The sequence below is a fragment of the Thunnus thynnus genome, chromosome 1 (genome assembly GCF_963924715.1).
Source record: "Thunnus thynnus chromosome 1, fThuThy2.1, whole genome shotgun sequence".
Classification (NCBI taxonomy): Eukaryota; Metazoa; Chordata; class Actinopteri; order Scombriformes; family Scombridae; genus Thunnus; species Thunnus thynnus.
In genome coordinates, this window is record NC_089517.1 from 10168202 (window position 1) to 10183128 (window position 14927).

General features: G+C 36.6%; 1 protein-coding gene across 2 annotated transcripts; it reads right to left on the minus strand.

Moving 5' to 3' along the window:
• Nucleotides 1-219: 219 nt before the first annotated feature.
• bbs4 (Bardet-Biedl syndrome 4) lies at nucleotides 220-13116 on the minus strand. Of its 2 annotated transcripts, XM_067581032.1 has the most exons (16): nucleotides 13001-13116; nucleotides 10792-10834; nucleotides 7976-8055; nucleotides 7552-7615; nucleotides 7185-7296; nucleotides 6851-6923; nucleotides 6367-6420; nucleotides 6149-6276; nucleotides 5179-5233; nucleotides 4929-4997; nucleotides 4575-4727; nucleotides 3687-3858; nucleotides 3311-3380; nucleotides 3073-3217; nucleotides 2784-2988; nucleotides 220-1095 (listed from the first exon to the last, which is right to left on the minus strand). In XM_067581032.1, exons 1-16 carry the CDS (start codon nucleotides 13058-13060, stop codon nucleotides 941-943), a joined length of 1638 nt encoding a protein of 545 aa, XP_067437133.1. In that variant the 5' UTR covers nucleotides 13061-13116; the 3' UTR covers nucleotides 220-940. The 2 variants fall into 2 exon arrangements, with proteins under 2 accessions (XP_067437133.1, XP_067437180.1); XM_067581079.1 differs by lacking the exons at nucleotides 6851-6923; nucleotides 7185-7296; nucleotides 7552-7615; ... (1 more) ...; nucleotides 10792-10834; nucleotides 13001-13116 and adding an exon at nucleotides 6570-6820.
• Between the last annotated feature and the right edge of the window lie 1811 nt (nucleotides 13117-14927).

The following is a 14927-nucleotide window of genomic DNA, read 5'->3' on the forward strand; positions in this document are numbered from 1 at the left end:
TCAGCCTGCAATTAAGGTAAACTAGTTTCAACATCGGAATGAAAGGATGGAAAATGTATCGAACATAAGATTGTGTGTTAGATAATAGATTGACTTTGAAAGCTCTTAACCAATACTGTCCCCTGTTGGTGGTATCTGCTGAGTTCAAGGACCTTAATATAATAGAGCACAGTACAAAACACATGAATTGCACTTATAATAAAAGCAGCACAACAGCTGTTTTCTTGTAAGACTCTGATTTATTATTAAATACATTACTCTATATAAACATAACATTTATCCACATATAAAAGCATGTATCACTATTTACACTCATTCCTCAAAAAAGGAGTCCTATCATACAAACAGCTATTCAAAAACATCCATCTCTGTATTCGGATTTTTAGCAGTGATTGTCGCAGCAGTGCCTTTACATTTATTTAGCTGAAGGAACGCCCAACAGCTGAAGGACTGACACCCTCCCTAGAAATGTCAACACAAGGAAAAATCATCATTTAACCTTATTGCTGAGCTAATCCACTATCCACCCGTATTACTGTTTTGTTTTTTTTTTGTTAAATAAGAGCCGCTCTTAAACTGCAACATCTTTTAGAATTGAATTTGACATGTGCACCAAACCTCTCACATCCACATTAATTTACAAGAAATAGTGATAAGTGTTGTGATGACTTTCCATTTTCCTGAAATATATGGTACGACAAAAATGAACAAGTAGGCGGAAACTTGACCCTTGCCCTTTTCTGTGTAGAAGTGAATTATTGTGTAGAACATGTCTGTGCACCGTGTACCTAAACCATAAAACGATAGCTCAAGCTTCATATCTAACTACAATGAGCTAGAAAACCACATAAGCTTGTTTTGTGTTCAAGAGTCTTAATTTGCCTCCATAAACATGGGAGAGATCTATACTGTCAAATGAGAGTGTAGCCTCCAAGCTAATTCATTCTTCCACCTTTGACTTTTTCTTAGAAGTTTTGGGTTTGGGGTTCTCTGGCTCTGCAGGTTCCGGGGAGCCTGGAGGATCGGAGGGCGGGCTGGGGGCTTTGTCCACATCAGGTTCTGACTCAAGGGGCATGGAAGGGCCTTTAGAAACTCCTGAAAATAAAAAAAAGTATTAATTATTTGCGTGGTATTCATTAACATTAAGAACTGTAGCATTATTGAGGAACCTTTACTGTGATTGGCTTGTACTGTCCCCACGCTCTTAACTTGTCATGTCATATCCAGATGTATATAACCTGATTCTAACTGAATTATGGTACAAACACATTACACCTCTGTCCTGAGAATATTCACTCTGGCTTACGTTCAGCCCATATAACTGACAAATTCAAGCCTGCATTTCCTGTTTAGGTCTGATCTCCAGCCCATTGTTCAACACTGACGGTGCCAATGTTCATAGTCTGCCAATAGAAACACTGATGTCATTATTCTAGCAATGTGCCATCACCCTGTTTGGTATAATATTACATTACCAAACTGCAGCATTATTTTCACAGTTTTTGATTGATCAATTTATGTTTTTTTATATATTTATACCATATTATATCTTAAATATTCCTCTATTAGCCACATCACAACTGTGACATCACATCCTTTTTCAAGTACGGGGAAATTTTGTTGAACAGAAGCTAAAGTAACTGTACCTTTAGAAAAGTTAGGATACTGCATATACTTTGTTTTTCCAATTGTGACATCACACCAAAGGGAAATTTAGATTGTCTCGTTTATATAGTGCCATTTCATCATAAGTAACAGCTGTTGAAGTATTAAAGAGAACCAGCTTCACACTTTACCAGCATAAAAACAAGTTCTCTAACAACAAATTAACCCCACGACTAAACGGATCTTCTTTCCATAACATCCTACTTTGTAACACAGATTGGATGCTAAGGGCTTCTCAATGCCTGTAAAATAAACGTGGCAGTACATACAGAGCATACTTTTTCAAAGACTGACACTTATTTTTAATAGCAATTAGCTTTGATCAAAAGGTTTAAACCCACCTTGAACTCTATGACAGTTTATGAGATTATATATGCGATGGTACGTAGTATGTTAATACTGAATGTCTGTATAGTATATTTACAGACTATATGTGTATATTCACAACCAGATCTGCATGCTTAATGCAACTGTGGAGTGTTAAAAACAGATCTGCACAGCTGTTTCAGTGAACATGGATGCATTGTTCTGAAGTCCTGGTGTTATTTGTTAACAGTTAGACAAAAGTGGTAGAAAACACTGCCCGAGCCGCTGCAATCATTTCAAAGTAGCCTTGAATTTATTCGCTTATCTGTGTCATTTTTCCACACAACTGATTTTCTTTGTTACCAAGAATATTCTGTATACTGGCTAGAGGTTAGCTTCTTTTTTCCACAGATTCCATTTTGCTTTAGTCCACATATTCAATCTGCTATCCTAGCGCAGGCAAGAGGCTGTGAATACACAGGGAAAAGATATTTTTACGTTCCCATTTCAAATGAAGAATTGGGCTTTAGTTTAATGGAGGGAGGTGGAGGCTGTGGAATTTGTCATCACCTGCACTGCTAGTGTAAAACTGGCCTGTTCTGATGAAAAATTGTTTTTATGTGCTCACCTCATTTTGAGTTTGTGCTCAGAAATATTCAGCCATCAGAACCTGACTCAGCTGGACCTTATGTTAAAATTGTGGCTCGGCACAAAAGAGGCTCAGTCATATATTCAAACAATAAACCAGAAGCTACACCGAGGTGACAGATTATTGACGGATATTTTCTACAAACTATATTAGTAGTATGTACCTGTTGGTAGCTGGATGTTTCTGTTGTAGCTGGCAGCAGAAGACATGGCCTGACCCAGGGCTTGGTTAGTACCGAGGGGAGCACCAGGGGTTTTGGTTGCTGCTGCTGAGTTTGGTTTTGATTTGGAGTCTTTGGATGGTTTAGTCCACACCAGACTCTCCGTCACCTGAAGGGCAGCTCCCATCTTCTGAGCCATGTCCATTAGCTGTGACAGAAAGACAAATACTTGAAAATAAGTCAAATTCAACAACCTGCTTTGAGACATCAACAACAGGAAGATTTACGTTACCTCAGGATCAAACTCAAAGTTGCTACTGCCGTCTCTTAGCACATTTACTTTCCTCTCCATCTCCTGATATTGATCCAGAGCTCCCTTCTTATCACCATGGTTGTAGAGGAAAATTGCAAAGTTCAGGTTGACCAGAGGGTTAGATCTGTAAAGAAAAAAGAAAATATTCAGTTCTTAAAGACAGATTCAAACACAGTTTTTTTAGTATAATAAAAGGTAGAATGTAAAACAGTCTCACTCGTCCAGAGTCACAGCTTGTTCATATGCTCTGGTGGCATTTTCTACATCCTCCAAGTTGGTCAGAGCCACTGTTAAAAAGGGGACAGAGACAGATGTAAACTGAAATAATGTCAAATACAAATGCTGATGACTGTTCAGCATGGTATTTTGAATGTGAATGTAAAAAAAACAAAACAAATATGTTGAAATGTGTGAGATGTAGTCCATCTGTCAGCTACATGTTGTGCCTTTTATTAAGTCTAAATCGAATGTACAACAATACACTAATACAAAAACAATGAACAGCGACCACTGTTTTTGCCACAAACCTTACAAACATCTTTAAAAAACAGGATTCAACCCTGAGTTGTTTTTCTGTCTCTCTGACTCAGTACCTGCGAGCAACATGTAGAGATCCCCCATCCGTGGGTTCAGGTTGATGGCTGCGCTGAGGAAGTGGAAGGCAGAAGCGTACTGTTGCATGGTCAGGTGCACCAGACCCAGGTTGTACAACACTTTCCAGTCAAAAGGAGACAAGTAGTGAGCTCGCTTCAGGCAGCTGATAGCCTGTGGGGTATATGAAGTTAGGAGAGAGGAGTTAACACCTGACAGGACTGTTAGGCAAGTATCTTAATAATATATGAACTCTTGAGGAACAATGTAAAAAAAACAACAGATCCTGTACAATAGTGGATTTGTTGCACTTCAGGGATATATGGATCAAATAAAGTAGCAATACATTCATTAAAATATCATCTAATCTCTCTGGATCTCAAATAAACCTGTTAATTTATTCTAATCCATGGTGAATACACTAACTTTAGGGGAAAGGGCTTGCTAGTTAATATGAGCAATTGAATTGAAAGATAGTTTCTAGTAAATCAGACATACAGTGGCTTCAAGCATATTAAATAGTGTATACTACACATAGAAAGCCAGTTTATATATCATTACAGTGTAAAAATAATAAAAATAGTGTACAATAAAATCTTGTTGAAAGATGTCTCGTCCACGTTGGTGCACAGATTACACTGAGCCTTGGTGTTTCATTTAAGCAGTTTGAAGTTGGTTTTCCTTCTGGTTGTCTTGGTGGAAGTCTGATAATTACTTTAAAAATGGGAAACTACTGCAATGACTGATGTACTATTTTAAGTATCATAACAGAATCATAACGCACTATTTGAAATATTTCAAATATTTAGCATACTACTTTGTTTGGATCTCTACTTTTGTTGAGTCCTAAATTGACAAAGACGAGCGAAACCATAAACATCATTACTCACGGCTACGTATTTCTTTTTGCCAAAGAAGCACATGCCGATATTATTCCAGAGAGGGGGGCTCTCGGGCACAGCACATGCTGCCACTCGGTACTTGTTCATGGCCACATCAAAGTCACCATGGGTCTGCATCATGCTGCCAGCAGCCAGGATGGCCTGGGAATAAAAACAATGATTAGAGAGATATCAGAGGAAGATGTCCCCTTTGAAACTCCACTTGATGAAAGACTGTGCTACCTGACAGTGAATGACCTTATATTTTGACTGAAATGCTTTAAAAAAAGTGTTTCCTTCAGGTAGTTTTATAGCCAACTAAGATTATACCACAGTGTAATTTTTGCTCAAATACCCACATACCTTATAATTGTTGGGGTCAAACGTGAGGGCATTTCCAAGGTGCTCAAAAGCTTTTTGGTATTTCCCAAGCTGGCAAAAAAAAAGAACACAGAAAATTATACATCTACTCCTTTTTACAGTAGATGTTTCTAACACTTAAATGTCATTCTTCCGTTTAAGAACTCTCATGACAAATGTTAACATCTTGTACGTCCCATTGCTAGAGCACACATTATTTCACTGCGAAGGTTATAGAAAATATTCTTCCTACCTGTAGAAACAGCAGGCCAAGAGTAGTCAGGAGTTCAGTGTTCTCTGGAGAGAATCTGAATTGAGAATGAGACAACTCGACTGAAAAATGTCACTTTATCTATGCCTGTAATTACATTTAATTCCTGCACTTATTCTTGAGCAAACACAATTTATATTCAGGGAATCTGCTGATTATTCAATCAGGGTTTGATTCAGCATAATTGTGGAGTATTAATTATGACCTGTGGGGGGACGATGTGGCTCAAAGTAAAAAAAAACGGTAGAGAAGAGGCAGATAGGCATTAAAATAAGACTCACAGCGGTACGTCTCATTAAAAGCAGCACCAGTATTGGAGCACTTGATTAATTCATTTCCCCCCCCAACAGGAGGTAGCCATAATGAGCTCTATTATAGACACTGATGTCATTTCCTTATTTACACCATTGCCTTATGTTTAAATATTCAACATGTGAATAGAAGTGGAAATGAACAGAATTTATACTGAACTGGAAAAGGACCCCGGGTTAAAAGTGGCCACACTGGAACCTTGTGTGAGATTGAAATGAGCTCCACAGACTGAAAAATCATCAGATAAATCAAAGGGGGAACCCTTGGAAGTAGCCAACCTCCTCTGAAACAGCATGTTTAATGGCAATCTGTTTTATTCCCTTGAATGAATGCCACCATGAAGAAAACTGTCATGCTGAGGCTGTGAAATTATTAACAGTTATTAATAAAATTATATGTTGTGGTGGACAATTCCTGAACTTGGAATATCATTATTATTATGGATTGCTAATAATATGTACAGTATGTCTAGAATACTTAATAATATATACACTACCATAGCGAAGTCCATAATACCATATACCTACAATGATTAGTTCTTTTAAATTTTAATGTGTGTGTCCTGTATAATTCCACAGCCTCCTCTTTAAATGTCTTCACTGTGCTTTTCCAACATTCTCCACATTTTAGCTTTACTTACTCCACTGCCCTCTTGTACACTTCGATGGCCTTGTCAACTTCTCCTGCCAGCAAATGAACCTTCCCGAGCATCATGAAAGTCTTGTCGTGTTTGTTTAACTGGAGAGCTACATTTAGATGCTCTTCAGCCTGACGGAGACAGAAGTTCAAAATGATCATATCAGTGGGGGATGAGTATAATTTGTACTGCATATCGTTGATAAAAATCAGCATACTCACATTTTTGAAGTCTTTGATGAAGAAATAGCACAGCCCCAGATTATGACTGATCTCCTGAGGTGAGGAAAAGTCCCAATTATACATGGGGTGATGGTACATGCTAGATTGCATAGAGCTGGATAAATGCTGAGTTAAATTTGATTTCCACAAATACTAGTTATTTTATACCTCTTTGGAATAAAACAAATGTACAACTGACTTACAGTAATATTAATAAGGTCCATTTCTAATGATCCTTTCAGGACAGTTCAAAACAATCCATAAAGGCCTCATAGTGAAACAGCCCTGAATCTTTCAGGAAGTGTAACCATGAAGTTGTTCTTTGATAAATTGTCAATCTGGTCATCTTCAATTCTAAATGTAGAGACAAATGTTGAGAGAAATGTACTTCATGTTGTACATATACACTGATGCCACTAAACATTTCCTTACTAACTTTTAGACAAATCAGCATCTCAGTATTTCAGAGGTTCTTTTCTTTTACCCAGTCTTTCTCGTTGAGCCTTGCAGCTTCATGATAGAATTCAATAGCTGCTTTGTGCTTTCCCAGGAGAAATCTATGGAAAGAATAAACAACAATAATCCTTATGAGAAATTAACTCATCTTAATCAGTGCATGCTGAATAGATATTCTTACAATCCTTCAGCAGCAAAATAAGTCACTGGGGGTGGCTTAATCTGTCCCTTAAGTATCAAAAAAGTTAAGGCCATCATTTGCCCGCAGTTTGGCTGATATCACTGCACATTTCCTTCCATGCCTGTCTGGTTAGTGAATGGAAAAGGGTTGATGCACCGCGGGCTTCAAACAGTGGACTCACAGTGATCTGGCCACTTGCTTCACATTGTCAGTGCTGTTGGGATTAAGGATGGCACAGCTCTGAAACAGCTCCAGGGACTGTTGGATCTTGCCCTCAAGACGCAAGATTAGTGCTGTGGCAAGAAGAAAAAAAAAAGAACAGGGTCATCAAAAAGAAAGGATCATCTGCATGAGGAAGTACAAAAAAGCACATTAAAAATCTAAGGCACAGCAAGGGGTCCAAAGAGCAGATTTTGGGCAAACTAAATGATGTATTGAGGAGCCGAGGCGTCGGGTTCAACAGAGCTTTCATTTGAAGTAGCTGTTAATTAAAATCATACATGTTAAATGTGTAAGAGGGGAGGGTGACTTTAAAAACTTCAGCTCACCTTGAACATATATGGCATATTCACACATTCCATTAGTCTCCTGCAGCTGTTCTTTGATGATCGCCTACATCGACACAGAACGGAAAACTATTTTCAACGTGTGAGTAGAAAAAACAAAACAAAAATTACTAAAAAATACAAAAATTTCATGCCCTGAGAAGACTCCATTTGCATTATAACAGACTGAAAATGAGGATCAATCTCATCGTCTTACATAAATTAGATCACATTTTCATATCAGAGTACACAGATCAATAAAGTGGATTAGGCCATAATAAAGCATAGTATTAAAAGGAAGCCTGTACATGCCAAGCATTCAGTACCTTCATTATGTTTAAAACGTCAATCAGACCAATACTGAACGCAGACAGAGGTATGTGACAGACTAAACCATAGGAAGAAAGTAAGGATGAGTGTTCTTTACCTTACAGGTATCATAATCTTTGCGGATATAGTGCTGGTGGATTAACCAGTTTCTCCTTTCCACAATAGGAAGCTCTGGAGCTGGGAGGAAGAGTATAATAAAATTAGATGACTATAATTTCAAAATCTGTGCAACTTTTAAGCTCATTACCCTTTACTGTTCAGATGATGTCTTATTTAGTAGATAGCTGAATGATTAATCGTGAAAGTGCCCTCCTTTTGCAGTCATTACTAAGTCTCTGATCTGATAGTTAAACAGATGTAACACTTCAACCTAAATCTACAAGCTACATTTAAATCAATTCACGAGGCACACTGTAAAATTCAGCTTATTATAAACTTTTTTACTTACAAACAGACAGCTAAGACTATTAAGAGTTATGTCTGTTTAAACTATTTCTAATTTATACAGTGTTAACATAGATGTTAACACTTAAACCAAAAACCCCGGGCTAAGCTATAATCAATTCACCAGCCTCAATGTAAATGTCACCTTGTAAGCAAGTTTTTCATTGCAAACCAAGCGCCCCCCCCCTCTCCCGCCCCATCTCTTTTTTAATGTCTCGGCAGGTTGAGACATCCTTTTCGTTGCCAGGTCAACAATGTCTCAAGCCAGGTGCAGAACAGAGAGGGCATAGAGACAGACTGAAAGAGGGAGGCTTGAGGAATGAGCAGTACAATAATACAAAGCCAGCTTTAGAGAGGGTAAGGTAACCTCAACAACCAAACCACAATGCTCCAAGTCTCCTTCCCAGTGGAGTACATTTCATTTTACAAGGAAGCAAACGTAATTCTAATTTGACTGAGTATGATTCTGGTAATCCTGTTATCTTGCACCTACTACCTTCCTCCGAGGCTAAAAGGAGGATTCGAGGCAATGTGAAATGAAGTGCTAGGCTTTGAGTCTGCCACTGACATTGGGGAATATCATTAATGAACTGCCTATGTAAAAATACACTGTGTATTACACTCAAGCTCCCTTCTGTTTTTATCTGTCTGTGCTTCAAGCGGGGCTGTGTTGACTTGCAGCGAGAACTGCAGCCTCTTCCAACTACATCACAGAAATCCTCTCCATCGCTGAGTGCGAAACTGCATGGGCTTCACACGTTTTTCTCGTCAAGATTCGGAATGGCCCTATTTGTAGCGACCTAATCCGCTTTCTTCCTGCTGAGACAGCAATAATATTCTTGTCTCTGGGTTTCAGCTGTGGCCCTGCGGTGCTCCAGTGGCCACATACACAAAGCTGGGAAGATTTGGAGAGCAGAGATGGGACACATGTGTGACATGCATTCCTGAAACTACTGTATGAAAGAAGGGTAGAAAGGAGCGAGGAAAAAGAGCACAGCATGAGGTCTCCTAAATATAGCCCTGTGAAAAACTTCATCCTAAACATGGTGGAATTCTCTCATTGTTATATTTGATCTGGCTAATGCTAAGACAGATTTGCCCTCCATGTGCTTCAACCATCTGTTAAAAGGGGATAAGAGCAGAGGAGCAGCATGCTGAGATCAAAAGACACATGCGGAGAATGTAATGGAAAATATGATGAAAATTATTTTAGAAGTTTTACCACAAAAAAACTTCAAAAACCCTTCATCTTAACAAGTCATTTAGTCTCACATTCAACCGTCTTATGCATACTCATATTTATGTGATTTTGGGGTCAAAATTCATCATCCAACCATAGTTTGAGTTTGAGTTCTAAACTTTGTACAACTATAAAACTGTTTAAACCCGTTGCAGGAGCTGATCTTATTTTATATAGTAATTCACAGCTTACTCTATACTTGGAGTACTTGCTGTGGCACTATTTTTAACATATATTTTAGATGTAAAGCGTGATGAAGCCACAATTTCCTGCAAGAGTTATGAATCCAATGCACTACTGCAATTCTATTATTAACTCCTGCTTTAAAACACTGTTTTAGTACATTTCATATTTTTTTTTACCTTATGTTCCAGTCTTTTTTTTCTGAAGTCTACCCACATGTATGCGTGTGGCATGTCTCTACAGTTTTACATTCAGATTTGTTATTTACTTACTTTTTATACTCCATTCTATTCTTATACCAAATATTCTATCCCTTGTGATTGTTTTTTTCTGACAAAGTCATATTAGTCTTGAGCAGAGTTTAAAAATAATAATAATAATAATAATTTGATATAGAATTTGATTTTTGTACTTCACTTATACTGTCCACTTCCTTTTCATTAACCAATTAAAATCTAATCCTTACTTTCTGTTTACTCAGTCATCTTACTGTATGTTAATGCCCTTATAGTTTTGATTTGATTTCTCTCCTCAAATTACTCTAAACAGATCACAGTACAGTAAGGGCTTGCATGTCATAGGAAAAATCATTGCATGGAAATATAATATCATACCATACGATATCATGACTTAATTGCCCCCATAGGACATAGGACTGATACTTACAAAACATCATAAAACAAATGCAAAAAAGAAGCTAAATCCATCCAGGCAATGGGGTTAACTGGTAAATGGTACATTAAGCTATAACGGTTACTACATAGAAATATCTGGAACACGGCTAAGCAGCATATACACAGCTTCTTCCTATCAAGCAGACTTAAGAGAAGGATGAGGGTGACCTCTGCAGGACAATTAGCTCCGAACTCATTCTTTCAGTACCCTTCACCAGTTACAGACAAATGTGGGATTTATATTATTGTCCCTGGTGTTCAATGCTTGATAAGGTTAGAAATGTATTGACAAAATAACAGGTGCAGTAAAAATGTATTTATTTGAAAATCATTTTGTAAGAAGACATAACAATACCAACTGTCTTACTGTACCTTTAGGTGCCCGGCGTTTCTTGGCTTCAGAAGCAAGTGGGAGCTGAAATACATAAAATACAACATAAATAAATTGTATTTGGGGGGCATAGCCTAAACAGATTTTCCCCCACCTAAAACAGTTTTTTGTGTCGTTTCCTCCTGTTAAAAGAAGAAGTTCAGATTGACTGATATGGCTGCTGGAATGGTGCATTCATGTAAAAATGTCCAAAAAATTATCCTCAATTAGCTAGACGATATGAGCCTGTGAATGTACTGCCATTGTATGTTATGTACAGTACGTCCTGCTCAGGGAAAACGGATACAATGGATGCAAATAAATTTTAACTTTTTTTTATATTTGGCCTTTTTGTTGTCATCTTGAAGATAAACTGTAACTAAAGCAATCTTTGTGACAATAAAAGCAAGGTCCAAGATGACCTTTTATGAAAACACAAACAACCAAAAAACAGAGAAAAAATACAACGTAATTTACAATAATAATAATCCTGAATAAAATAATGACAAAAAACATTTTATGATGCCATAAGTCTGATACACATTAATCTGTGATGTAATAAATAATATTATTATCACTGTCATTATTTTGTATCAGTTTCATTCAGTTGGTATTCTACCAAATAGGCCTAATACAAATTGTACATAAAAAATTAAAGGCTTTACAACAACCTTTGGAGAGAATATGAATTTTCCATGCATATTCTCTCCAGAAACTGTATTAAGTTCTAACTTTTAAGAGCCCCAGCAAAATCACACTTTCCACTGGCTTCAAGTGTATCAAAATATTTTTTTTCGAAACTAATTTAGTTCAATATAATGATCACTCCTCACTAAAGAAAGATGTTGGAGCTGAGACTTAACTTATAATCACATGATCTGAGCAATAAATATATAATTATTAAGTTATGCTTTGGGTCAAGGACCAAGCATCTCTGGCCTCAACTCGATTTTAAAATAATCCCAGGTATGCAGAGGAGTATGAACAAGTTTAAGTGGACACACACATACAAGTATAAATTGGAATACACCGCTTTTGTTTGTTGTTGTTGTTGCTTTGTGATGTTTTTTTTTTATCACTATTATTATTATTACTCATTTTTTTCTTTTATTATTATTTTCCATTCCCTTGGCTCTTGTTAATGTTAAAAACAGGAATGTGATGGAAAGCCAGTCATGCTGTATCACATGTACAACTATACAAAAGCCTTGTTCCAAAAATAAATCATAATCCCTGGTGAAATACCTGGGATTTACTTTATAAGCTATTTACTGGTGTTTTGCTGTAAATTGTGAGCAGACAGGTATACACTGGGTTACCAGTCTATTTTCATCTTTAAAATCTAATGTACTCAGTAATAAAATGCTACAGCTCTGCAAAAACTCCGGCAGCTTTAGGTTTACAATATAATCAAGAGATGTTGTCAACTTTATGCTCATTTGACTGATTTAATAATTAAATGAAGAAAAGCAAGGAAATTAGTTTTAGAAGCTCTAACCAGAAAATATATTGTATTTTTAGTGGCTTATCAAAGGTTACTTCAGGTTACTTCCACAGGTATAGTACAGTATTTGATGCTCTATCAAGTACACAAACAAACTGAATGGTCACTGAAGTCACAGTTTAGTGAGATAGCTACCTTGTATGCAGGTACAGCACGGACACGCATGCGCAATACCAGTGTTTTGCTCCACATTTTTCCATATTTGACTCATCTGTGGGCTGCTTTCGAGTGCAGTCACTGACGGTGTATTTAACGGTGCATATTACGGGCAACATGCAACAGGGATTTGCGGCGAGCCAACCGCAGAGCTGGCATTACAAGCGTGGGCTAACTGGAGTCAACAATATATATTTTCACTGCAACCAAAATATGACTGTCAGCGTCAGCTACGTATTTCGCTACATATTTCTGTTGCAGCCTTACTCCAGCTATAGCTGTTAGCTCTAAAGGTTTTAAATCTATCCTTGGACGAGTGAGATTAGAGACACAGAGAGACGAGGCAAGTTACTGTTAGCTGCAGGTTAATCAACTTAGCTGCGACTTAGGCTCGTTTAGACAGGCGGGTAACGTTAAAATAAGGAAAGTTACGACGGATATACGCACACCTGACGTTACGTGTACTCAGGGAGCGTCAAACTATCACTTCATATTGCCACACGTTAATGTTTACTCAAGGAAATGATAACGAGGTTTGGCTTTGCACTCACCGCTGTGGCTTTCTCCTCGTCCGCCATCTTGGGATGATCAACACTAGAAGCTGTTGCCATGGATACATCTGTGGAATGCGGTTCTTTTTCTTTTTTTCTTTTTCTTCCTGCTTTATTAAACATTTTCAAATAACAAATAGGCACAATAGTTGTTTAACACACTTAACAATAATTCAAAGCAGAATATAATAATTACAGCAAATAATAAACATAAATATAAATTAAATTAACTTTAGGGGGGGTGGGGTAGGGAGGGGGGTCTTATTTTTTTTCTATTTCACTTCTACTTCACTTCTATTTTCTATGTTTCTATGTTTTCTTAAGGATAGAAAGAAAAATTTCAAGTCATTTGTAAATGCGACAAAACTTTTTATATCTCTAAACAGGTATTACATTCTTTGTAAGTGACCACTCATGCATTCTGGTGTAGGAAAGATGTTCCTGAGATTCAATATCTTCTTGACAAAATGTACATGTGTTATTATCCAAATTAAAAATCACCCTTAAGAATTCTCTGCATGGATAAATATCATTAGCCTAATTGTTTTGAAATGAACTTCCTTCATTTTAGGTAACAAAGGAAATGACAAATAACTAGTTCTAACTTTGATAATGTCTGTCCTTGAAAATCTTTGAGATAGCAGTTTTCTTTTAACAGGAAGAGGAAGACATTCTTTTGTAAATAATGATGATTGTTATGACATTTTAATTAATAAACAGAATAGCAGGTGCGGGTATTACTGATGAATATTGTAATATTCCTTTAATCAAATTTGTCAAAGCCATAGGAATAGCTTTGACTACTGAAGAATATTGTTTATACAAGCAATCCAAATTATTATTTTTATCTTAAAATCAGTATGATTCAAAATATTACCATCTTCATCTGTTAAATGTACTATAGCCCAAATTCTTTTCTCCATCCAGTATTTATAAAATAAAGATTTCCTCATGTAAAATACACTTGTTATTCCAGATTGTAGCATTATGTGAAGTTATGCTTATAAACCATTTCCCAATATAGTAATACCTGCCTATGATAATCTGATAATTTAAAAGGCAATTTTAAAATCACATCTTAGAGGAAAATTCATTCCTCCTACCATTTGAAAAAGATATGACAGTAAATTAAACCATAGACAATGTTCATCCTTTTTTATTAAAGTCTGCAACCATCTTAATTTAATGGCATCATTCATCACCTCAAAATCAATTACATTCATACCCCCTTCTTCTACTGATTCCACCGTTTCGAATCAAGTGTTGCTTATTATTCCAAATAAAATTATAATGAATTTGGTTTATTTTCTTAATACACCTGTCTGGTACAGCTAAACAATATGCTGGCTAAATTAATCTTGAAATCCCTTCTATTTTTGTTTAAGATTCTACCAAAAATTGAAATATTCCTTCTTAGCCAGCTATTCAAAATGGAAAACAGCATGGATATCAGAGCTTTCCCTGTCAATAAGATTGTTACTAATAGCTATTCCCAAATATTTAACCTCATATTTGACTGAAATATTATGAATTAAAGTGTTATTGTGAATGGCCAAGATCTCACCCTTTTTTTCTACTGAAACTGTATTATAGTTTTCATACATTGTTGAGCTTCGTGAACAAAATTCTGAATTCAGTTGCTAAATAATTGATTCATTGAATTAACTGAGACTTAATTTGGTGAAATAATTGGGAGTTTACATGTGTTGGCTCCAAATACACTAGTTATGGTATCACATCCATTACAGTTTTGAACCAAACCATTTCAGGTTTCAGGTTTGAAATCTTGGCCAACCAGTGTCAGGTGGACTTTTTTTTGTCTTTCAGGGATGTAAAAAATATTTTGGATTGAATCTCTTCTGATTGTGTAGTTTTGATCAACGTTGTCTTTACGAGGCTTGATGTAAAACCCTGCTGCTTTTTATTG

Excerpts from the sequence above, each read along its gene's own strand:
- bbs4 (XM_067581032.1), bottom strand. The coding sequence starts at position 13,060 with ATGGCAACAGCTTCTAGTGTTGATCATCCCAAGATGGCGGACGAGGAG. Across the intron at positions 10,835-13,000 it reads ACGAGGAGAAAGCCACAGCG|CTCCCACTTGCTTCTGAAGC; the intron begins GTGAGTGCAAAG and ends TATGTATTTCAG. Across the intron at positions 6,421-6,850 it reads GGCTCAACGAGAAAGACTGG|GAGATCAGTCATAATCTGGG; the intron begins GTAAAAGAAAAG and ends TCCTCACCTCAG.